Raw genomic sequence first — 23,716 nt, forward strand, 5'->3', positions numbered from 1 at the left:
TGAAGATGGGAGTGCAGCTATCTCTGTGAGATCCTGATTTCAGTTTTGCTGGATCATACTGCAGTTTTATTTTTAATTTTTTGAGGAACCTCCATAGGTTTCCGCGTCATTTAAAATTCCTATTGTTAATGTGTGAGAGTTCTGGTTGCTGCCCATACTCACGGGCACCTGGAGGTGTCAGTTTTTCCCCAGCCATTCTTATGGGTGTGCAATGATATGTTCCTGTGATTTTAGTTTGCATTTCCTAATGACTAACGATGTTGAACAATTTCTCATGTGCCTATTTGCCATCCATATATCTTCTGTGGTAAAGCACCTGTTCAAATCTTTTGCCCATTAATTTTCCATGGATTGTTACCTTCCACTGTTGCATTTTACATACAAATCCTTTGTCAGATATGCGATTTGCAAGTCTTTTTTCCTAGTGTGTCATTGGTCTTTATCTTAAATCTCTTTCACAGAGCAAAATTTTAAAATGTTTATAAAGTGCAGTTTATCCATTTTTTCATTTTATGATTATGCAGTTGGTGTTATATATAAGAACTCTCTGTTTAACCTAAGGCCACAAAGATTCTCTTCTATGTTTTCTTCTAAAAGTTTTACATTTTTACATTATTTAGTTCTATGGCTCATATTAAATTAAATTTTGTATAAAATGTGAGGTACGGGATGACTTTTTTTTTTTTTTTTGCATGTGGTTGTCGAATTTTTCCAGTACTACTTACTGAGAAGACTATCCTTTGTACATTGACTTGCCCTGCAAGTTTTTAAAAAAAATTTCTGGACTCTCTATACTGTTCCATTGATTAATATGCCTTTGACCAGTATCACACTGTCATTATTACTACTGTTTTATACTATGTGTTGAAAGGGGTCTTGTAAATCCTTCAACTAAATTTTCCCTTTTCCGAAAAATTTTGCCTCTGATAAATCCTTTGCATTTTCATGCACATTTTGTAATCAGCTTCTCTATTTCTGCAAAAGTCCTCCTGAGATTGTGATCTCATAGAATTGTAGACCGATTTGAATAGACTTAGCATCTTAACAATATCGACTCTTCTCCTCCATGAACATTGTATATCTCTCCATTAATTTGGGTCTTGTTGGATTTCTTTTATCAGTGTCTTGAAGTTTTCATCCTAGAAATCATGCACATATTTTGTTAGATTTATACCTGAGTATTTCACTTTTTCTGGTACATGATCCTTGAAAAAATGGTATTTGAAAACATTTTCCAATTGTTTATTACTAGTGTAGAGAAGGGTTGGCATGCATTTTCTGTAAAGACCCATATTGTAAATATTTCAGGCCTTACAGCCCTCCTCCTCTTCCTCTCCTTCTTTTGTAATTCTTTTAAAATATAAAACAATTCATTGCTTGTATATCTTAGAGAAACAGGGCACAGGCCAGACTTGGCCCATAGACCATAGTTTGCCACCCCCTGGAATATATAAATACAATTAATTTTTGTATATTAACCATGTATCCTGAAGTCTATTGGGTCATTCCCAATGGAATACAAATAACGCTGCTATTTCCTCAATCTTTGAAAAAAAATCCTTGCGCTTGATCCCACTTTCCCACCTGTTAACCCACAGTTTCTTTCCCCCACCATGAAGCTAACCCCTTCAAAGAGTTATCTATACTTGGGGTGACAAATGTCTTTTCTCCCACTACAAATGGGCTTTGACCACTAAGGGCTGTGATGGTGAATGACTAAGGGACAGGTAGGAAGGGAGGCATGGACCCCATGGGTCCCCTGCTTAATTGTTAAGACACACCCAGGCCTGGTTCAGTCACTGGCTGTTGTGAGGTGTCCATTCCTCTTCTGAGTGTGTTGGAGGCTCCTTCTGCTAGAAGATTCGGAGACAACAAGCTCTAAGACATTCGGTCTCCATTAGTTCAATGTGTGTGTGTGACTATGTGACTGTGTGTGGGATTGTGTGTAAGTGTATGTGTGACTGTGAACACATATGTGTCATGGTGTGTGTATATGAGTGTATGCACGTAATTGTGTGCATGGTTACATGCATGCATATATTGTGCTTTGCACTCGTGTGTGTGCATGTGTGTGTAAAAGTGTGTATGTAGCTGCAAGCACACGTGGGTGTATGTAACTGTGTTTGTGTGTGTCTGTGTGTACACAGTGTGTATGTGTATGTGATTGTGTATGCAGTTGTGTGCATGTGTGGGTGAACATGTGTGTATGTGTGTAAGGGTGTAAATGTATGTGTCTTGAAGTCACTGAACCACTGTAATGGTCTACACCAGACTGTATTCCTGAAAACAACTGCTGTGGGAGGCCTGTCCCCAGACCTCAGCCGTGCAGTGAAGGCAGGACATTCTGGAGAAATAATGCCTTTGGGAGCAGCTCTGACTAAGGACTTGTGGGTGTGTGTTCTCTGCTGTCCCCGAGAGGGACTGAGCCCCAGGTGCCACAGTGTGAGCTTTCTGGCTAAAGTACCCTTTACCTGCTGCCTTCCCTTCCCAGTCTCACTTCCACAGTGCCCTACTGGCATTTCCTGGGATTATTTCCAAGGAAATAATTTCCAAGGAATTTCCAAGGAAACAACTTGCAGTTGAATTCTTGCCTCAAGGTCACCTCCAAATAAAGTATTTGCACTTGAATCCTTGCATGAGGATCTACTTCCAGAGGATGCAAACTAAGACACACATAGGCTCGCTCCTCCAATCTCCAAGGGTCTGTTATTATTCCCTTTTTACTGAGGAGGAATGTGAGTCTCAGAGAGGGCAATTTACTTGCCCAAGGTCACACAGCTGGAGAGTGGCAAAGCTTAGCCTTGACCAGGAGCCCTCTGATCCCAAGCCAGTGCTTGCTCCTTTCTAAGGAGCCTCTTCCCTGCTAAGGGCAGAGGGAAAGAACAGGGGATGTTCATAGCCTGCAAGACAGCTGATGTGTGTGCCAGTAGGGGCTAAGGCTCATTGCTGGTGACTGTGTCCTCGTTCTGTCATAAAATAAGAGAAATAAGACAATTACTCATGCTTGGTGCTGACTGTGAGCTAGGGAGTATTGTAAGCACTTTACTCATTTTAATTTATTTGATTTTCACAACCCCCTTGTCATTACCCTCAATTTTCAGGTTAGAAAATTGAGGCACAGAAAAGTAAAGAGACATGCCCAAATTCACTCAGCTGGTGCTGATTTGAACCCTGGCACCTGGAGTCCTTGTTCTTAACCATGATGCCTTCTGGCTTCTACAGGTTGCATATATTGCATCCTGCCACCTCTCTGGCATGGCACTAAGCATGCAGTAGCATGGTACTATGCATAACACTAAAAATTTTTCCCTTTAAAAATATAATCTGTGGGACTTCCCTCGTGGTCCAGTGGTAAATAATCTGCCTTACAATTCAGGGGACTCGGGTTCAATCCCTGGGCAGTTAACTAAGATCCCACATGCCGTGGGGCAACTAAGCCCCCACATCGCAGCTACTGAGCTCACGCACCTCAACTAGAGAGCCTGCATGCCTCAAACTACAGAACCCACGTGCTCTGGAACCCACGTGCCACGGCTACAGAGCCCATGGGCCCTGGAGCCTGCGCACCACAACTAAAGAAGAGAAAAACCCCATGCCACAACTAGAGAGAAGCCCGAGTGCCACATAGAAGAGTCCATGTGCCTCAGCGAAGATCCCGCATGCAGCAACTAAGACCCGATGCAGCCAAAAATAAATTTAATTAATTAATAATAAAGAAATAAATCTAAAAAATATATAAATAATTTGTAATTACATAGATTAGTAATTATAATGAAAAATGTTTTGCAGGCTTCATCTAAGAAAAGGAAACAGTTGGGTAAATGTAGACATTTAGCAGAACCATTCTTCCTCCTACTCTGCCCTCCCATTCCAGGTGTTGGGTATAATTTTTCAATTTTTTTCTGTGCCTACACAAACATCAACACTCACATAACTGGATTGCTGAGGTGTCCCATCCCTTTGCAGAATGTAATAGTCGGGTCCTGGCAGAGACCTCAGATGGGCTACATGAGAGTGGCTTTAAGTAGGGGCCATTTACAAAGTATTGGCTGTGTAAATAAGGGATGTTGCCTGCCATCTGGTTCTACAAGAATTAAATCATTAGCCACTGCAATTGCTAATTCAGGACAGAGACCAGGATGAGGCACTCTGTACATTGGGAAAACAGGCCTTTAGATAGTTTAGATATTTAGGAAAAATTTTATGAGCCTGAATTCTTGCATCCTCCCATACTTAGAAAAGTACTAAAATTATTAACTAAAAAATCTGTTCCTCATGACGACTAGCAGTAACCATCTACCATGCTGTATATTGGATTGCATGTACCCCTTAGCCAAAATCACATATATGCTGACCTCCTTCCTCACCTCTTTGGAGCAGTTCCTCAGAACTATCTGAGAGGCTGTCTCCTGGGCGACAGTCCTCAGTAATGTCCCTGAATAAAACTGAATCTCACTGCTCTGACGTTGTGCATTTTTTATTTCAGTTGACAGTGGGCCAAGGGAAACCATCAAGGCTAGTATAGCCCCCTGGGGCCTAGCATCAGCTGAGAGCTGACACCACCCCCAGGCCAGGTAGTAGCTGTTCCTGGAACCCAGAGGGATTAGCTGAAGCTGAAAGCAGCAGTGGCCTTTGGCAGAGGATGGATGTCTGTCCTCTAATCCCCTCCGACTGCCTGCAGGTGCCTTCCATTGACCAAACATCATCTCCTTATATGACTCGGGCTGCAGGTAGGTGGCCAGACTCCTATTAAAACTGGGAAGAACAAACCTGACTCCACATTGGATCTAGTCCTTTGTCTCTAACCTTTGTACTCTGTTGCCTGTGCTTAGTCGTGCTGGCTCTGCACCTTTGTAAAAGAATGTTGCCTTTAGCTGTTTTGCCAACAGTCTGCTTTCACTTTTAAGGTTCATTGGATTCGCTGGTAAAATAACCACTTGTCTCACACAAGTGAACAGCTTCAATCAAATCTTTAACAGGAGGAGCTTCAAGATGGCAGAAGAGTAAGACGCTGAGATCACCTTCCTCCCCACAAATACATCAGAAATACATCTACATGTGGAACAACTCCTACAGAACACCTACTGAACGCTGGCAGAAGACCTCAGACCTCCCAAAAGGCAAGAAACTCCCCACGTACCTAGGTAGTGCAAAAGAAAAAAAAAGAAAAAACAGAGACAAAAGAATAGGGACAGGACCTGCCCCTCTGGGAGGGAGCTGTGAAGAAGGAAAGGTTTCCACACACTAAGAAGCCCCTTTGCGGGCAGAGACTGCAGGTGGCGGAGGGGGGAAGCTTCGGAGCCGCAGAGGAGAGCACAGCAACTGGGGTGCGGAGGGCAAAGCAGAGAGATTCCCGCACAGAGGATCGGTGCCAACCGGCACTCACCAGCCCGAGAGGCTTGTTTGCTCATCCGCCGGGGCAGGCGGGGCCTAGAGTTGAGGCTTGGGCTTGGTCGGATCGCAGGGAGAGGACTGGGGTTGGCGGCGTGAACACAGCCTGCAGGGGGTTAGTGCACCACGGCTAGCCGGGAGGGAGTCCGGGAAAAAGTGTGGAGCTGCCGAAGAGGCAAGAGACTTTTTCTTCCCTCTTTGTATCCTGGTGTGCGAGGAGAGGGGATTAAGAGCGCTGCTTAAAGGAGCTCCGGAGAAGGGCGCCAGCCGCGGCTAAAAGCACGGACCCCAGAGACGGGCATGAGACGCTAAGGCTGCTGCTGCCGCCACCAAGAAGCCTGTGTGCAAACACAGGTCACTATGCACAGCCCCCTCCCTGGAGCCTGTGCTGCCCGCCACTGCCAGGGTCCTGTGATCCAGGGACAACTTTCCCGGGAGAACACACAGCACGCCTCAGGCTGGTGCAACGTCACGCCGGCCTCTGCCGCCGCAGGCTCGCCCCACACTCCGTACCCCTCCCTCCCCCCGGCCTGAGTGAGCCGGAGCCCCTGAATCAGCGGCTCCTTTAACCCCGTCCTGTCTGAGCGAAGAACAGACGCCCTCAGGCGACCTACACGCAGAGGCGGGGCCAGATCCAAAGCTGAACCTCAGGAACTGTACAAACAAAGAAGAGAAAAGGAAATTTCTCCATGCACCCTCAGGAACAGCAGATTATATCCCCACAACCAACTTGAGGTACGCTGCATCTGTGGAATACCTGAATAGACAACGAATCAACCCAATTGAGGCGGTGGATCTGGAAGCAACTGTAGCCTTGGGGTTTGCTGTCTGTGACTGACTTGTTTCTGATTTTTATGTATATCTTAGTATAGTTTTTAGTGCTTGTTATCATTGGTGGATTTGTTTATTGGTTTGGTTGCTCTCTTCTTTGTTTTTATTAATTTTTTATTTTAATATTTTTTTATTTTTTAATTATCTAATTTTATTTTTTTTTTAATATTTTTCTTTCCTTCTTTTTTTCCTCCCTTTTCTTCTGAGCTGTGTGGTTCACCGGGTCTTGGTGCTCTAGCCTGGTGCCAGGCCTGAACGTCTGAGGTGGGAGAGCCGAGTTCGGGACTTTGGACCACCAGAGACCTCCCTACCCCACGTAATATCAATCGGCAAGAGCTCTCCAGAGATCTCCGTCTCAACGTTAAGACCCAGCTCCACCCAACGGCCAGCAAACTCCAGTGCTAGACGCCACATGCCAAACAGTTAGCAAGGCAGAACACAACACCACCCATTAGCAGAGAGGCTGCCTAAAACCATAATAAGTTCACAGACACCCCAAAACACACCACCGGACACAGCCCTGCCCACCAGAAAGACAAGATCCAGCCCCACCCACCAGAACACAGGCACCAGTCCCCTCCACCAGGAAGCCTACACAAGCCACTGAACCAACCTCACCCACTGGGGGCAGACACCAAAAACAACGGGAACTATGAACCTGCAGCCTGCAAAAAGGAGACCCCAAACACAGTAAGTTAAGCAAAATGAGAAGACAGAGCAATATGCATCAGATGAAGGAGCAAGGTAAAACCCACCAGACCAAACAAATGAAGAGGAAATAGGCAGTCTACCTGAAAAAGAATTCAAAGTAATGATAGTAAAGATGATCCAAAATCTTGGACAAAGAATAGAGAAAATATAAGAAACGTTTAACAAGAAACTAGAAGAATTAAAGAGCAAACAAACAATGATGAACAACACAATAAATGAAATTAAAAATTCTCTAGAAGGACTCAAGAGCCGAATAACTGAGGCAGAAGAACAGAAAAGTGACCTGGAAGATACAATAGTGGAAATAACTACCACAGAGGAAAATAAAGAAGAAAGAATGAAAGGAATTGAGGACAGTCTCAGAGACCTCTGAGACAACATTATATGCACCAACATTTGAATTATGGGGGTCCCAGAAGAGGAAGAGAAAAAGAAATGGTCTAAGAATATATTTGAACAGATTATGGTTGAAAACTTCCCTAATATGGGAAAGGAAATAGTCAGTCAAGTCCAGGAAGCACAGAGAGTCCCATACAGGATAAATCTAAGGAGAAATATGCCAAGACACATATTAATCAAACTATCAGAAATTAAATACGAAGAAATAAATTAAAAGCAGCAAGGGAAAAACAACAAATAACATACAAGGGAATCCCCATAAAGTTAACAGCTGATCTTTCAGCAAAAACTCTGCAAACCAGAGGCGAGTGGCAGGACATATTTACAGTGATGAAAGGGAAAAACCTACAATCAAGATTACTCTACCAAGCAAGGATCTCATTCAGATTCAATGGAGAAATTAAAACCTTTACAGAAAAACAAAAGTTAAAAGAATACAGCACCACAAAACCAGCTTTACAGCAAAGGATAAAGAAACTTCTCTAGGCAGGAAACACAAGAGCAGGAAAAGATTTACAAAAACAAACCCAAAACAGTCAAGAAAATGGTAATAGAAACATACTTATCAATAATTACCTTAAATGTAAATGGATTTAATGCTCCAACAAAAAGACATAGACTGGCTGAATGGATAAAAAATCAAGACCCATATATATGCTGTCTACAAGAGACCCACTTCAGACCTAGGGACACATACAGACGGAAAGTGAGGGGATGGAAAAAGATATTCCATGCAAATGGAAATCAAAAGAAAGCTGGAGTAGCAATACTCATATCAGAAAAAATAGACTAAAATAAAGACTATTACAAGGCACAAAGAAGGATACGACATAATGATCAAGAGATTAATCCAAGAAGAAAATATAAGCATTGTAAATATTTATGCACCCAACGTAGGAGCACCTCAATACATAGGGCAAATGCTAACAGCCATAAAAAGGGAAATTGACAGTAATGCAATAATAGTAGGAGACTTTAACACCCCACTTTCACCAATGGACAGATCATCCAAAATGAAAATAAATAAGGAAACACAAGCTTTAAAAGACACTTTAAACCAGATAGACTTAATTGATATGTATAGCACATTCCATCCAAAAACAACAGAATACACTTTCTTCTCAAGTGCTCATGGAACATTCTCCAAGATAGATCATATCTGGGTCACAAATCAAGCCATGGTAAATTTAAGAAAATTGAAATCATATCAAGTATCTTTTCCAACCACAATGCTATAACACTAGATATCAATTACAGGAAAAAATCTGTAAAAGAGACAAACCCATGGAGGCTAAACAATATGCTACTAAATAACGAAGAGATCACTGAAAAAATCAAAGAGGAAATCAAAAAATACCTAGAAATAAATGACAAAGAAAATATGATGACCCAAAACCTATGGGATGCAGCAAAAGCAGTTCTAAGAGGGAAGTTTATAGCAATGCAGTCCTACCTCAAGAAAGAGAAACATCTCAAATAGACAACCTAACCTTAGACCTAAAGCAATTAGAGAAAGAAGAACAGAAAAACAAACAAACAAACAAAAAATACAAAAGTTAGAAGGAAATAAATCATAAAGATCAGATCAGAAATAAATGAAAAAGAAGTGAAGGAAATGATAGCAAAGATCAATAAAACCAAAAGCTGGTTCTTTGAGAAGATAAACAAAGTTGATAAACTATTAGCCAGACTCATCAAGAAGAAAAAAGAGAAGATTCAAATCAATAGAATTAGAAATGAAAAAGGAGAAGTAACAACTGACATGCAGAAATACAAAGGATCACGACAGATTACTACAAGCAACTATATGCCAATCAAATGGACAACCTGGGAGAAATGGCCAAATTCTTAGAAAAGCACAACCTTTCCGGACTGAACCAAGAAGAAAGAGAAAATATATACAGACCAATCACAAGCACTGAAATTGAAACTGTGATTTTAAAACTTCCAACAAACAAAAGCCCAGGACCAGATGGCTTCACAGACGAATTCTATCAAATATTTAGAGAAGAGCTAACACCTTCTCAAACTCTTCCAAAATATAGCAGAGGGAGGAACACTCCCAAACTCATTCTACGAAGTCACCATCACCCTGCTACCAAAACCAGACAAAGATGTCACCAAAAAAAGAAAACTACAGGCCAATACCACTGATGAACATAGAGGCAAAAATCCTCCACAAAATACTAGCAAACAGAATCCAACAGCACTTTAAGAGGATCATACACCATGATCGAGTGGGGTTTATCCCAGGAATGCAAGGATTCTTCACTATACACAAATCAATCACTGTGATAAACCATATTAACAAGTTGAAGAGGAAAAAACATATGATCATCTCAATAGATGCAGAAAAAGCTTTCGACAAATTTCAACACCCATTTATGATAAAAACTCTCCAGAAAGTAGGCACAGAGGGAACATACCTCAACATAATAAGGACCATATATGACAAACCCACAGCCAACATCGTTCTTAATGGTGAAAAACTGAAACCATTTCCACTAAGGTCAGGAACAAGCCAAGGTTGTCCACTCTCACCACTGTTGTTCAACATAGTTTTGGACGTTTTAGCCACAGCAATCAGAGAAGAAGAAACAAAAGGAATCCAAATTGGAATAGGAGAAGTAAAACTGTCACTGTTGGCAGATGACATGATACTATACATAGAGAATCCTAAAGATGCTACCAGAAAACTACTAGAGCTAATCAATGAATTTGGTAAAGTAGCAGGATACAAAATTAATGCACAGAAATCTCTTGCATTCCTATACACTAATGTTTAAAAATCTGACAAAGAGGGCTTCCCTGGTGGCGCAGTGGTTGAGAGTCCGCCTGCTGATTCAGGGGACACGGTTCGTGCCCCGGTCCGGGAAGATCCCACGTGCCGCGGAGCGGCTGGGCCCGTGAGCCATGGCCGCTGAGCCTGCGTGTCCGGAGCCTGTGCTCCGCACCGGGAGAGGCCACAACAGTGAGAGGCCCGCGTACCAAAAAACAAACAAACAAAATAAAACAAAGTATTATATTTCACCTAACAGAAAGCAAAATTTTAAGTTTTATGATGCACACTATCAGTGAGGATACAAGGAAATTGGCACTCTCAAAATCTGTAGGAGTGAATTTGCCAAGAACTATTAAATTGCAAAACTCAAATGGTCTTTGATCCAGCAACACCACTTCTAGGAATTTGTCCTAGAGACACGTCCACACATAGAAGCAAAATGGATGTTCACTACGTCATGTTTATTATAGCAAAAGGCTAGAAAACTATACACATGTCCATTGATGAGGGAATGTTTAAATAAATTATGGTACATTCATGTGGTGGAATACTATACAACGATGGAAAAGGTGAATATAGGGATCAACTAGTCCTATCACACCATGCAGGGTAAATCAGTACAGAGACACCAAAAGGCAATTTGGCAATATCTGTTCTAATTGAAAATGTTTACATAAATGTCCCCAGCAGAAGCAGCCTGGCTTAAGCAATGCTATGCAGCACTCAGAGAGAAGGAATCTAAGGCACATTATTGAGTGAAAAGAACAAGTGACCAAATGTGTGTGTATGTGTATTTATGTTAAACTGTAATAACTTAATCTTATGCAGGATGTTTCATTTTGTGCAAAGAAAAAAAAACCTATTCTCATTATTGAGTTTGCAATTCAAATTTAATTTTCCAAAACTTAAAAAGAAAAGAAAGGATCTTGAAGTTATATTGTCAATGTGCATGCCTGAATGCTCTGTATATACTCTCGGTTGTAGAGAGACAAGACAGAATGGATGATTAAGGTGAGAGGGACTGTGAACAGATAAATGTAGGAATAGACTGAACAACGTCTGGAAGGACACAGGAAACCATTGAAGGAAGGGATGGGATTGGGACGCTGGCATATGACAGAGGCTTATGTGAGGTGATGGATGTGTTAACTACCCTTATTGTAATCATTTTGCAATATATACGTATATCAAACCATCATGTTGTACACCTTAAACTTACATAATGCTATACATCAATTATATCTCAGTTAAGCTGGTGGGGGGAGTTGATGGGAGGTTTATATTCATTGTAAACCCCTCCGTGCTGTTTGGATTTTAACCAAGTGCATAATTTTTTTTGAAGTTGGGAGAAGCACAAAAACATTTTTCCACCTCACAGGACTGCTGTGCTGAGCAAAGCCTTGCAGTTGAGGAGGACACAACTTCCAAAGCGTTTGTCCAGCCCAGTACTTCCTTGTCATCCTTCAGTCCTTGGTCCAGAATCTACCCCTGGACCCCCAGACTGCAGCTCATCCCCTCCAGTTTGCCCCTGTAGCTGCAAAGAGTTATTTCTAATACTCATATCTGACCTGACCATCCCCTGCTCAAACATCTCCCATGGCTCCCCATTGCCCTCCTACTTCAGTCATGGATCTTCCTTCAAGAAAGGACTTGCTGTACAGCTGCAAGGAGAGCTATTAGCTGATAGCCTCCAGCTATAGGGTCTCTGGGCTCTGCTGTAGCATTCAAGCCAAGCCCACACTTTCCTGGGCAGCCCACAGCCAATGACTGAGCACGGTGGGCCACTGCTGCCTGACCGTTTCTGCCCAATGTGACACTCCCCTAATGGCAGCATCGCTGCCCATTTTTATCTTTTATCCAATATTGGCTTACCAAAGTACGTGAACTGACACCTTTGAAAACTCTTAACATGGTATCCAAAGCATTCCAAGAAGGGCTTCCATTACTAGCTCCAGCCTTACTGGGGGCCCCTCTGTTCCTCACACTGTATATTTCCCAAGGACCCAGCCACCTTTACTTCCTCCCAAACATTCCAGGCCCACTTCTGCATGCTTCCATCCTGGCCTTTGCACAAGCTATCCCCTTGGCTTTGGCACTGTCCACTACACACACCCAGAGTGGTGAATTCATATTCACTTTTTTACTAGCAAGCCTCATCTCCTTTCCTCTGTGCCCCAGCCTTGCCCATGTAGGACTCCAATGGGACTAGACACTGAGTTGGGTAAGGGCAGGTGGTGTAGACATGTTTACTGAACAAAAAGATGGATGACTTTTTTACCCCCAAAGATCTCCTGGGAATCCCTGGAATAGACTATTAAGTGGGAATTAGAGAAAAGAGCAAAAATTAAGGGAAATGAGGGTCTTTGGGGGAAGACCAAAGGCAGAAAAGCAAGAGAGGGGAAAAGAATTTCATATACTAAACATGTATTGGGTGGCATCTGTTCTACACATATTGTCACAATACTCCAAGTAGCACTGTAGGGGAGAGATTCCCCACCCCACCCCCAATTTATAGAGGAGAAAAATGATATTCAGATAAGGGAATTGGTTTTATTAAAGTCACATAGCAAGTTAGTGGGGCATTAATGTGAACACTCAGATCTTTGTGTCCCAAAAGACTACAAACTTTCACCTGCTATTCAGACTGGGTATCAGACCCTGCCTCTGGGCTCTGCTCCTATTCCCACTAAGCAATAATGACAGAATCAACAAAAAAATCTTTCTACTATCCCAGCTGGGGAGCAGAGACAATGAGAAGGGTTCAGGAACAGACCATGAGGACCTGCACCCACCATTCAATTTCTTTAGGCTCATGGTCCCTCAGGCGCTCTCACACCTCCTGCTGGCAGTGTTCCTGGTATTCTGGGTACTTTGCAAGGTTGTACAGGACCCAAGAGAGGCCACTGGCTGTGGTGTCATGGCCTGAGGGTCAGCCAGACAGGCTTGGGTCTCTGGGCTACTTCAGCACCAGAGGGTGGACAGCACCATGTTAAGCCCCGCCCCCCCACCGCCACCACCCCCCACAAAGACGATGAGAAGGATGGGCAAGATGGGGTGATCCAGGGCCCAGCTGCCAAGTCCCTGGGATGAAGAGACCCCTGCCTATTCTGTAGTCCCACACTGGGACCCTCACCTTCAAACATGAAGGTGTCAGCCTCAGCTCAGGTGTCCTCATCTGACAGTTCTTTCCCATCTTCATCCTGGAGAGAAAGCAAGATCCTCCAAATCACACCAGTTCTGGGGACACCTGAGCCTAACCTGAGATAGTCCCTGAGCTCCAGCGTCCAAGCAGGATTCTTCCCTTTTCATCTCCAGAGCCCACCCCACAGGACTCCTCCCTAGTCTCCTGCCTCCTGTTTACTCCTTCCAGATAGCCTTCTACACAGTCACATCTAAAACTTCTCTCTGACCTGTCCCTCCCTTCCTCAAGCACCTTCTATGACTCCCTAGCACTCTCTGGATCAAGTCCAAGTTCTTTGACCTGACATTTGAAAACAAGGTCCAGCCTATCTCTTGAATTTAGATCCCAGAGAAGCGTACCTTGGCCAGCAGGAGCACATCAATGAAGTCCAAAGTCTCGGCCTTAGCCTTGGCCTTGAGGAAGTCTTGGGAACCCTGACTAATGAGGGTGCAATGCCGCTCCTGATGACAGCCTCTGTGAAGTCGTGCACCAGGTCGCAAGCCCCATGGAAGTGCTGCACATCGCGGGTGAGGTAGTACAGGAGGTCCATGTGCAGGAAGATCTACTCGGTCCATTTCATCACAAGGGCACTGAGCTCCAAGATGGCAGCAATATATTCGCTGGGTTTCCTACAGGGTCAGACCAGAGAGAGCCTTAAGAAGCAGTATTGTGTATCTGTGGGCCATCTGTTCTTAGAGACTGTTTCCTGATAGGAAGTCTTGGGAACCCTGATAGGAGGAAGCTCCTGGTTTCTAGGCTTCACATATTTTAAGCTGCTGCCTCCCTTCATGATCTCATACTGCAGGAGCACGTCCAGTCAGTAACCCAGGACCACATCCCATCCAGAAAAGAATGCCCTTCAGTCATGTTTCTCTCTCTGCCTCCCATCTCTGTGAACTGCCTCATGTCCTAGATCTCAGAGCAGAGCTTGGGAATCATGCTCATCTCTCCACTCTCCCACACAACATCTAGACCTGCCATTCTTTCTCAGTTTCCCCCAAATCTGCCACATTTTCTCCACCAAGCTCAAGTTTCCTCCCCTCTGTGGTCTTCTCACATCCTGTGTCTACACAACAATCAGTCTTCTCTCAAGTCAGATGTTCAAGCTCAGCTTTGACCACAACTCTCATCTGGTCAAAGACCTTCTGTGGCTTCCTGGAAACATCAGGGTAAAGTCCATATCCTCTTTGTCTGACTTCAGAATGTCCTTAAGATATAACTGCCCACTCCTCCAACCTCATACCCAAGGCGTCTCCTCACTGTTACACATGTTCTGCTCATCCTAGCCTCCTGGTCTTTATCAAACAGTTCTACCTACCTGAAAGGATAGCTCCTTTGCTTTCCCTTTCCCTGTCCTTCAATGTCCAGCTCTGACACACCTCCTCCAGGAAGGCCCTTCTGATTTCCCTGGTCAGTCCTCCCTCCCCCATCTACTCCCTTGGGTCTATGGCTCATGTTCCCAGGCCCTGGGCTGAGACTTACTCCTGGCAATTGCTGTCGAAACTGAAGACACATTTCTGCAGACTGTCCAGGGTCATGAGACTGATGTGTTCAAACATGTCCATATGAGTGTGGCCCTCTGTGACCAGGCGCTGCCACTTGGCCTGGACAGAGAAGAGGGCAGAGCTGGGGCTGAAACTTCCCCCTCCTGAGCCCCTCCCCAATCTCAACCACCTGGATGGACTCCCCCAGACCTGGCCTCTTGGTCCTCTGCCCCAAGCACCTATCTCCAGGGAAGACAAGGCTTGAGTGGGAGTGGAAGCTGTTACTATCAAGACATGAAGACCCCACAGCTGGTAGTCAGGAGACCTGGTTTCAAGGTCCAGCTCTGCCTCTTATGTTCTGTGTGCCCTTGGTCAACTCATTGCTTTCCATTTGGCTTTTCCAAATGGAACTTTGGAATTCCAAATTCCAAGTGTCAAATTTTAGTAGCAGTTAAGATGACCTGCTTTGGTGTTGGACAAACGAAGTTAGAATTCCTGCCCCACCACGTACAACTCACTTACTAATGAGCAATCTTGGGCAATTTCCCTAATCTCTCTGACCTTCCATTTCATCATCCTTAATATGGCAATGACAATCATCTCTACCTCATAGGATTGTGAAAATAAATTAGACAACACATGCCATGGACTTGGCCCACAATTTCTGATATACAGTAAGTGTTAAATAATTGTTAACTACCATCATCATCTTCATCATTATCATAGTGGTAGACAATTGCAAAAATGTCCCCATTTCTTTATCCCTCCCTTTACCCTCAGTCTTTGCAGTGAGATTTTTCAGCTCTTCCATTAGGAGGTGGAACCTGTTTCTCTTCAATCTGCGCTGAGCTAGGACTTGCTTTGGTCAACAGGAGGTGGAAACTATCGTGTGCTAGTTCTGACACCAGGCTTCAAGAGGTACTGTATGTTTCTGCTCATTCTCTTGGAGCCCAGCCTCCACCATGTAGTCAAGCCCAGGCTAGCCTACTGGAAGATGAGAGACAAATACAGGAGTCCATTGTCCCACCAAGGCCATCCTAAACCAGCTGACAGCTAGCCGAGCCCCAAACATGTGCCAAAGCTGAACCTGGATCAGCAGAGCTGTCTTCGGAACCTACCCATGACCACGAACACATGAATAATTCCGGCTAGGATGAGAAGAATGACTCAACTGACCCATCATCTCATGAACAATAACAAACACTAATTCTTTCGAGTCCATGAGTTTTAAGGTGGTACCTAATGCAGAAAGAACTACTATGCAATCTTCATCATTTCTGTCCTGAATTTACAGAGCCTCCATGAAGCAGACTAGAAACTAAAGCCTTCTGAGCACCTACTATGTGCCAGGAACACGACTGCACTACATCATCTTGATGACTCTTTAAGAAGGGGTTATTATCCCAATTTTACAGATGAGGAAACTGAGGCTTGGAGAGGAAAATCAGTGACCCCCAAGGCCATCCAGCATGGCCAGGATTCCAGACCACATGTGTGTAAGCCCACTCCCCTTTTCCTAAGGCTCCAGCTGGGACCCGGAGTTCAAGAAACTCACATGCATGATGTCTGCACTCTTGGTGAAAATCTTCATATATGGCTTCAAAATCTCGAAGTGGAAGGCGGGTGTCAGCAGGCATCGATGGTGGTTCCACCTTTCACCAGCACTCAGCAGGAGCCCATCCCCTAGCAGAGGCAGCCATGAGGAGTGAGCAAGGGCGGCACCTTCCCCTGGGCCCCCAAGGTTGTCCTCACCCCCTTCACTCACAGTTACTCACCCAGCCAGGGATTCAGGAAGATGTAGGAAAACATATCCTTGGGTATGATGGTGGCTGACATGAGAGCTAGAACATGGAGAGGGGGAGGGAAGGACTTTCGGTGGGGGCTGGAAGCTCCCAGGGAGGGGTCTACATTTCTCCTCCAAGCCCAGTATAGCTTGGAATGGGACAAGGAACAGAGGAACAGGGAGGAAGGGGGAGGTGGGGGGGACCAGACAAGGCTGTAGCACAGAGTAGAGCAAAGGCAGACCCCAAAGACACAACCCTATATGCTTAGACACACCCCAACATGACACAACATGTCCCAGCATGCCTTGACATGGCTCCTACATGTCTAACATGTGCTAAACACACAAGCACAGCCCAGCAACCTACAAAATGCCTTTACAGGGACCAAGGACACCACGCTTGCCCCAGGACTCTCTGACATCTCCTGGAACATCCAACATGGTAGACCCCTCAACAGTGTTGAGTTTCCACCATTCAAAACTGAAAAAGTCTTTGGCAACCAGAGAGAGCCAGGGACCTGCCTAGAGTTACCCAGCAGGGCTCTGTCGATACTGCCCATTCCCCTGCTCAACCTGGTCTGTCCAGGAGTGGGAAGGGCTGGGAGCAGGGGCAGGGGAGAAGCTGGGGTGGGGGCTCCTGGGAGAGATACCTGTGGCCTGGAGCAGGGGGGCAGTGAAGTTAGGGTGGACAAGCCGCAGGATGGGATAGAAAGGCCCCATCCACCAAAGGTGGACCTCGCGGAAGTACTGGCCCAGATCTTCCACCAGCCGCATGCCCTCCTCATTGCTCGTCACCTGGGAATGGATGGGAATAAGGCCAGGCCTGGCAGGGGGCCTCAGAAACTACAACTTCTCACTACATCCCCCTACCCACCACACCCACTCACCCCCTTCTCCCCTTCTACCTGGATTATTGATCTATACTTCTCTCCATCTCACTAAGTCAGCTTCTCTCTGTTGGCTTCTCTTTTTTTTCATGTCTCTCTATGTACCTCTCTCTGTCCCCTTACTCTCTTCATCCCTGTGTTTTGACAGAAAGAGAGAGAGGAGGGATGCGGGAGAGAGAGAAAGAGGGTGAGGGAAAGAGGCGGGGAGAGATAATGGATGGATGGATAATAGATAGATAGATAGATGATAGATAGATAATAGATGAATGGATGGATGAGAGAGAAATGATTAGATGATGGGTGGGTAGATGGATGGATAGAAAGATGGATGGATGAATGGATGGATGGATGACTAGATGATGGATGGATAGATAGTTGTAGATAGATGATAGGTGGACAGATAGATGATGGATGGATGAATAGATGGAAAATGTATAGATAGATGATAAATAGATAGACAGATGATAGATAGATAGATAGATAGATGTGTTTGTATCTGTGTATATGTATGTTTCTTTTGCTCCATTTATGTATCCTTCTCTGTGTCCTTCTCTCTGTCTCTCTGTCTCTCTCCCTCACTCTTTCCTGTATCTCTCTCTTTCTCTGCCCCTATTTCTCTGTCCATCTCTCCAACTCCCCATCTCTGTTTCTCATCATCTCTACACCTTCCATGGCTCCCCATCGCTCTCAGAATCAATCCCCTGTCCCTACCTGGTCTTGAAGTCCTGCTCTCCCTACTCTCCTCTCCACCTTTTCTCTGCCTCTCACCTGCATCACTCTAGCTGCACTGAACTCCTCCCCATTGCTCAAAAGCCAAGTGTTCACTCTTTCACCTCCAGGCATTTGAGTGCGCTAGTCCTATCCAGAGAATACACTTTCTCTTCTTCACTTAAAAAATGCCTATTAATTATTCCAGACCCACTTCCAACAATTCTTCCTCCAAGAAACTTTCCAGTGTGCCCAAACAGCAGATGCCTTGCTTCCCCTCTGGGCTCCCCCAGCCCCTGCCTCTCCCTCAGACCCACCCTCACCACACAGGATTAGTGGTATCTCTAATTCTGTATGCCCAAGGTTGGAGGTTCCTCCGCGGCAAAGCCTGGGGCTGATTCTCCCCAAGAATCCCCAAGCGGTGTCCAGAACACCAGAATGGGGTTGGCAAATAAATGAAAGAAAGAAAAAGATGACCAACGGTGCCCAAGAGCCGGGGTGTGGGGTGCTGGGACGTGCAGGGGCTGCCCAGAAACTTGCCAGGGAGGGGCTCACAGCCCTCAGATGCTGCCACAGCACCCACTACCATGTGTTCCAGGTGGGCATCTGTGGTGCTGGTAACAGACCAGGCAATGTCAGGGTGGCAGAAAACGATAAGGAAGATGATGGGGCCCAGTCAGATCATAAGTCCCTGGGGGCAGGTGGCCATCAGCTGAGTTAAGTCCCTCAAGCCCTGCTCCACTGGGGGGACCTGCACGCAAGGCAAGGGCCATCACTCTCCAGAAGGACCCTCTGCAGGGGACAGTGTGTGGGATTCTGCACGGATGGAGGGAATCTCCGCTTGCTCTCGCTCCTTCACTCTGGGGGAGGGTCCTGGAGCCTCTTCAAGTCCCAATGATGTATCCCAGGGCACAGGGAGAAGACACGCTCTCTGCCCACAGGGAGGATGACTTTAGCTCGAGAAAATGGAGTTTTCTCATCTTGGGAGTGGTTCCAGCCCCAGGGGCGGCCACAGGAGGAGATCCCCATGGAAAAGGTTTGTGGGTAGCCAGGTAGCCTCAGGACTTGTTCCTGGGTTTTGGTCCCACATCCTTTCATGTTCTGGCCCATCCGCATAGCCTTCGGTTCTCTACATGGTAAAGGGTCTACGGTCCTGGGACCTTCCAGCCCTGGCAGACCCCAAGGGACACATGTGAACACTGCCCATCAATCAGGACAGTCCTTCTCACCTATGAGCCCCTTCTGTTGGCGAGGCTCTGTGCATAGTGCATCCTGTCTACCTATCTATCTATCTATCTATCTATCTAGTACATCCTGTCTATCTATCCATTTCTCATAGTACTACATCTGAGCCATCCATCTCTCTCTCCTGAACCCGTGGACACTCCCATAAGTCATGTCAATTACAAATGAAACTGAGGCCATCCATCTCTCTCTCCTGAACCCGTGGACACTCCCATAAGTCATGTCAATTACAAATGAAACTGAGGCCATATCCCCCAAAAGGGGAAGAAGGGAGGGTTGGTTTCTGGTGAGGCATCCTTTCCCGTCCTTCAGGACACCCTATCCAAGCCCCTGGGTGTTCCAGGTAGGTGAACATAAGTCTTTTTCACCTTTGTACCCTGCTCCCTCCTCCCTGAGGACCCTGAGGCACTTGATGAGATCAGTCCAAAGAGGGAGAGGGACTCAGCCAAGGTCATACAGGAAGAGAGACTGTAGGAGAGAAGAGCCATTGAGACCAGCCTCTGCCGTCAAGCCCTTGGAGGGAGAATCGGAACTGTGGTAACTTTGTAACGTTCCCGCTGCCTCCAGGGCTCTCTGAGAACATCCCAAGACCCATAATCTCAGGCAAACTTTACGATGAGCTTGGGACATACCCTTCTGTGACGAGCTGGTCTGGGGGAGGAGAGTAGAGGAGCTGGACGCTCCTGCCTTTGGCCTTGGATAACAAAGGGAAGTGACGGCAAGTTACCCAGGCCTCCACCACAACATTATCAAACATTTGCTAAATGCCTTCTGTATGTCAGCCCCTGGGCTGGGCCACTGTAGATATCGTGTCTGTCCCCAGAACTGCCATCTAGTGGGAGAGATGGATAATAAACAAATAATTGAACAATTATCTATTTAAGCATGAGCAGGGCTAAGCCATAGGTCAGGGTCTGGGGGCGGTGGGGGTCAAGGGAGGCTTAGAGAAGGTAATTATACTTGAGTCGAAAATGGATAAGGAGGAATCCACTGGGTAACCACAGGAAGGAAAGTGCTTCCACAAGCAAAAGCCCTGCGGTGGGAAGGGCTTGGTTCATTGAGGAGATAGAGCAGAAGGTCAGAGTGACCATGACATGCACAAGGCTGAGGAGGACAGCCGGGATGAGCCAGAAAACATTTAGTCTTTATCTTCAGAGCAATAGGGAGTCAGTGAACAGTTTTCAGCCAAAAAGTGGCATGATCTAAACTGAATTTCAGAAAAAGCTCTCCAGGGCTAAAGAGAGAGTGGATGAGAGGGTACAACAGTGGCAATGAAGAGATCAGAGAGTAGGCTGGGAGAGGCTTCCTGGAGAAAGATGATGGTGGATGGGGCCATGGGTGACAGAAGATGCAGAGAGGTGACATTGAGGAGAGATTTGGGGGGCAGCACATTAGGACCAGATGCATGGGTGAGAGGAACAGGCAGGCTCAGGGACCACAAAGTATGGGATGTGGGCAACTGGAAGGATGGACTAGACTGAGGGCAGGGGCAGGGTTGGGGAGGGAGACATGAGTTCAGATTCTGACCAAGGAATGAAGTGTTTATAAGACCCCCCACATGAGGAGAGGAGGAAGGAGCTGGATGCATAACCTTGGGCTCAGGAGAGAAGTGAACTTGGAATTCACTTATGGAGGGAACTGATGGTCCACTTAGGAGTTGGAGCTCTGGGTAAGGAGATGGCCTCAGGATAGAGAGAAGAAGGAGAAGGGGTTAGGATGCTGGGGCTTTCCCCACATGCAAAGGTGGAGCAAAGGAGCAGCCGAGAGGAAAAGGAGGTTCCAGGAGGAAAGGGTGGTCCACAAGCTCAGAGAGCTGCTGGGAGGTGGATGAGATGGGGCCCAACGGAGTCCATGGGATTTGGAGACCTAGAAGTCACAGCCATCATGCAGGAGCATGATTGAGGTGGGGACCAGACTGGAGCAGGTAGAGCAAGCAGAGAAAGGGAGGCAATGAGCAAAAGCATCTCTGTGCACAAGGAGACAGCAGCTCAAGCAGACCAGAGGTTTTGTGCAGAATGAAGTCCGTTGGAAATAGGCAGGTGGGGATGTACATGTCACCCCTCTGACCTGTTTTGTGACCTTCTCTCGTATCACCGTGGATAAGAGATCAGAGGACATGAAGGGTTGAGCTCACACAAGGCAAAGCTTTTCCAAAGAGCCATGAAGGAAAGCCCAAGTGGCAAGAGACTTCAGCCCATGTGCAAAGGATGAGAAACTAAGCTAGATGTATCCAAGGAAGTAGGATGGAAAGGAAGCCGTTAAACTGGGGTGTAGAGGGGACTGGACATCCTGGCAGGGTCTAGGACAGGAGAGGAGGGAAAAAAAGAAGATGGAAGGAAGAGGGGTTGTGGTCAGAGAATGTAGCCCTCAGATCAATGGCTTTGGAGGTGGTGCCTTTATGGGTGATGACAAAATCTTAAGTGTGATTGTGGATTGTGGCAAAAAGGAGGTTGATGCAGCACAGAGGAAGGGCCTCTGGGGATGAGGTTAAGAAAGTGGCCCAGAAGCCTCCGCCCAGGAATTTTGGCCATTAGGGCAGAGTGATTCCTTCTGAAAGGGGGAGTGGTTCACCTTTATCCAAATTGGGCAGTGGGGCTCACTGATATGTCTTGGGCGTGGAAGGCAAGATAAAAAAAGGAAGGTGCCTGAGGAAGGGGAGGAGGAGAGACTGCCCACACATCTCCAACACAGCTGTGCCCCCATGCGGGGAAGATGGGGGTGGAGATCTTAGTTAATTCTTGTGGGGAAGCAGAAGCCCACAGAGGAGCAGACACTGGCCTGAGGCCAACAGAGATGTGCCAGGCAGGGAACAGACCTCAGACAGTGGCCCTGAGGAGGCCTCAAGATGAGCAGCGGGGACTGTGAGGCCACCAGGGGACCCAGCTCTCTGCAGCCCACCCAGAGATCCCCTCAGATGTGCACTAATGTGGGGGAGACAGGGGGGAACATGACCCCAAACAGGCTTGGGTGAGGAAAGGTAAGAACAAGAAAAGCATTGGGCATAGAGTGAACAGAGAGGACAGGATTGGACCCAGTGGGGGAGTGAGGCAAGAGGTCTCCCTCACTTCTCTACCACCCTAGACCCCAGCCCAATCCCAGACCCCCAGATCCCTGAGCCCCATTCCTGAACCCTCAGGAAATCCATCCACCCTGATCCCCCAGACCGTCCTGCTATCCACACTCACCAGGCCCCAGTGACCCCAAAACCAGTTCCGTTTTGGGGGCTGCGGGAAACATTGGAGGCGGCGAGAATTGCTGTAGCAGGTGTAGGTCAAGGCCAGGTTGCAGGCCAGGAGCCTGGAGGCCCCGACCAGCAGCAGGAGTAACCATGGGGAGGCTGCCAAGGACCCGAGTCCCAGCCAGGACAGCCTCAGCTGCAGCATCCTATGGGGCAGACGCGGTGAAGGGTGAGCTCCTGAGGATGAAGGAACGGGGGCCGATGATGGTGAGCTGTGAGGCAGAGACACATAGAGGGACAGGAACAAGGGAGTGAGGGGCAGGGATGGTGAGTGCTGGGGGCAGGGCAAGAAGGGCTCAGAGAAGGCAGACAAGGTCTGGGAGAGGGGAGGGAGACACAGAGGGGGAGGGAGGGGAGGGGGAGGGGAAGAGGGAGAGAAGAGAAAGAAAGAACAAAAGGAAGAAAGAAAGAAAGGAAGGAAGAGACGAATGAAGAAATGCCCAAACTGAAACAGTGGTGAATCAATGGAAGGTTGTCAGGGACTCCAATTACGAGGAAACCATCATCCCTGGGGCCGGCTCTCTCCCGGGAGCCACCCTGTCTAGGGCAGCATACACTTCCTGCCCCAGGCCAGAATCCTCAGCCCCGCCAACACTAGCCTGGCACCTTCTGTCAGAGCAGCTTGTCCATCACAACTTCTTCTGCCCTCCTCCTGGGAGGCCTTTTCCCTGGTCCGACCTCTGAACTGAGGGAGGCAGGGCTTGAGTCAGCCAATCCCTGCACGCCTGGCTGCCTCCTCCTCGCCTGGCGTCTGCCCAAGACTTAAAACCCGAGGCTGCAGGCCAGAGAGGAACCAGCTCAGGGTCACATGGCGCAGACACTGCGCTCTCAGGACTCAGCACCTCCCACATGGGTTTGTTGGGGGATGGGCAAAGATGACCCTGCGCCCCCAAGTTTACAGCCAGCCCTGCCCTTCCAAGGCCAGGGTGCGACAAATAAAATCATGAATGTTCAGGTGGCAGGTGAGCAGGGCCTTGCCCAGTCTTGTCCCCAAACATCTCCAGGGCTCCTTTCCATGCGTGGGCCGGGAAGACGTCATGCACCATCTCTCAGCACAGAATTGGGAAGCTCAGAGG

At 46.8% G+C, this 23,716-nt stretch overlaps 2 protein-coding genes across 2 annotated transcripts in view; both read right to left on the reverse strand.

Annotated features, from left to right (window-relative positions):
* The window catches only part of LOC117195675 (cytochrome P450 4F2-like), a 69,229-nt gene extending 45,963 nt beyond the window's left edge, over positions 1 to 23,266 (reverse strand). Inside the window, 5 exon segments of the mRNA XM_033400726.2 lie at positions 16,335 to 16,462; positions 16,555 to 16,620; positions 17,035 to 17,053; positions 18,789 to 18,908; positions 22,588 to 23,266. Coding sequence (XP_033256617.2) covers positions 16,335 to 16,462; positions 16,555 to 16,620; positions 17,035 to 17,053; positions 18,789 to 18,908; positions 22,588 to 22,785 — 531 coding nt within the window. The 5' untranslated portion in view covers positions 22,786 to 23,266.
* On the reverse strand, positions 13,074 to 14,988 carry LOC101275866 (leukotriene-B4 omega-hydroxylase 3-like). Its single transcript, XM_033400727.2, has 3 exons — positions 14,778 to 14,988; positions 13,655 to 13,924; positions 13,074 to 13,314 (listed from the first exon to the last, which is right to left on the reverse strand). The coding sequence occupies exons 1-3, from the start codon at positions 14,808 to 14,810 to the stop codon at positions 13,276 to 13,278; spliced, it is 342 nt and encodes a 113-aa protein (XP_033256618.2). The 5' UTR covers positions 14,811 to 14,988; the 3' UTR covers positions 13,074 to 13,275.
* Positions 23,267 to 23,716: the final 450 nt, after the last annotated feature.

The sequence above is a fragment of the Orcinus orca genome, chromosome 3 (assembly GCF_937001465.1).
Source record: "Orcinus orca chromosome 3, mOrcOrc1.1, whole genome shotgun sequence".
Taxonomy (NCBI): Eukaryota; Metazoa; Chordata; class Mammalia; order Artiodactyla; family Delphinidae; genus Orcinus; species Orcinus orca.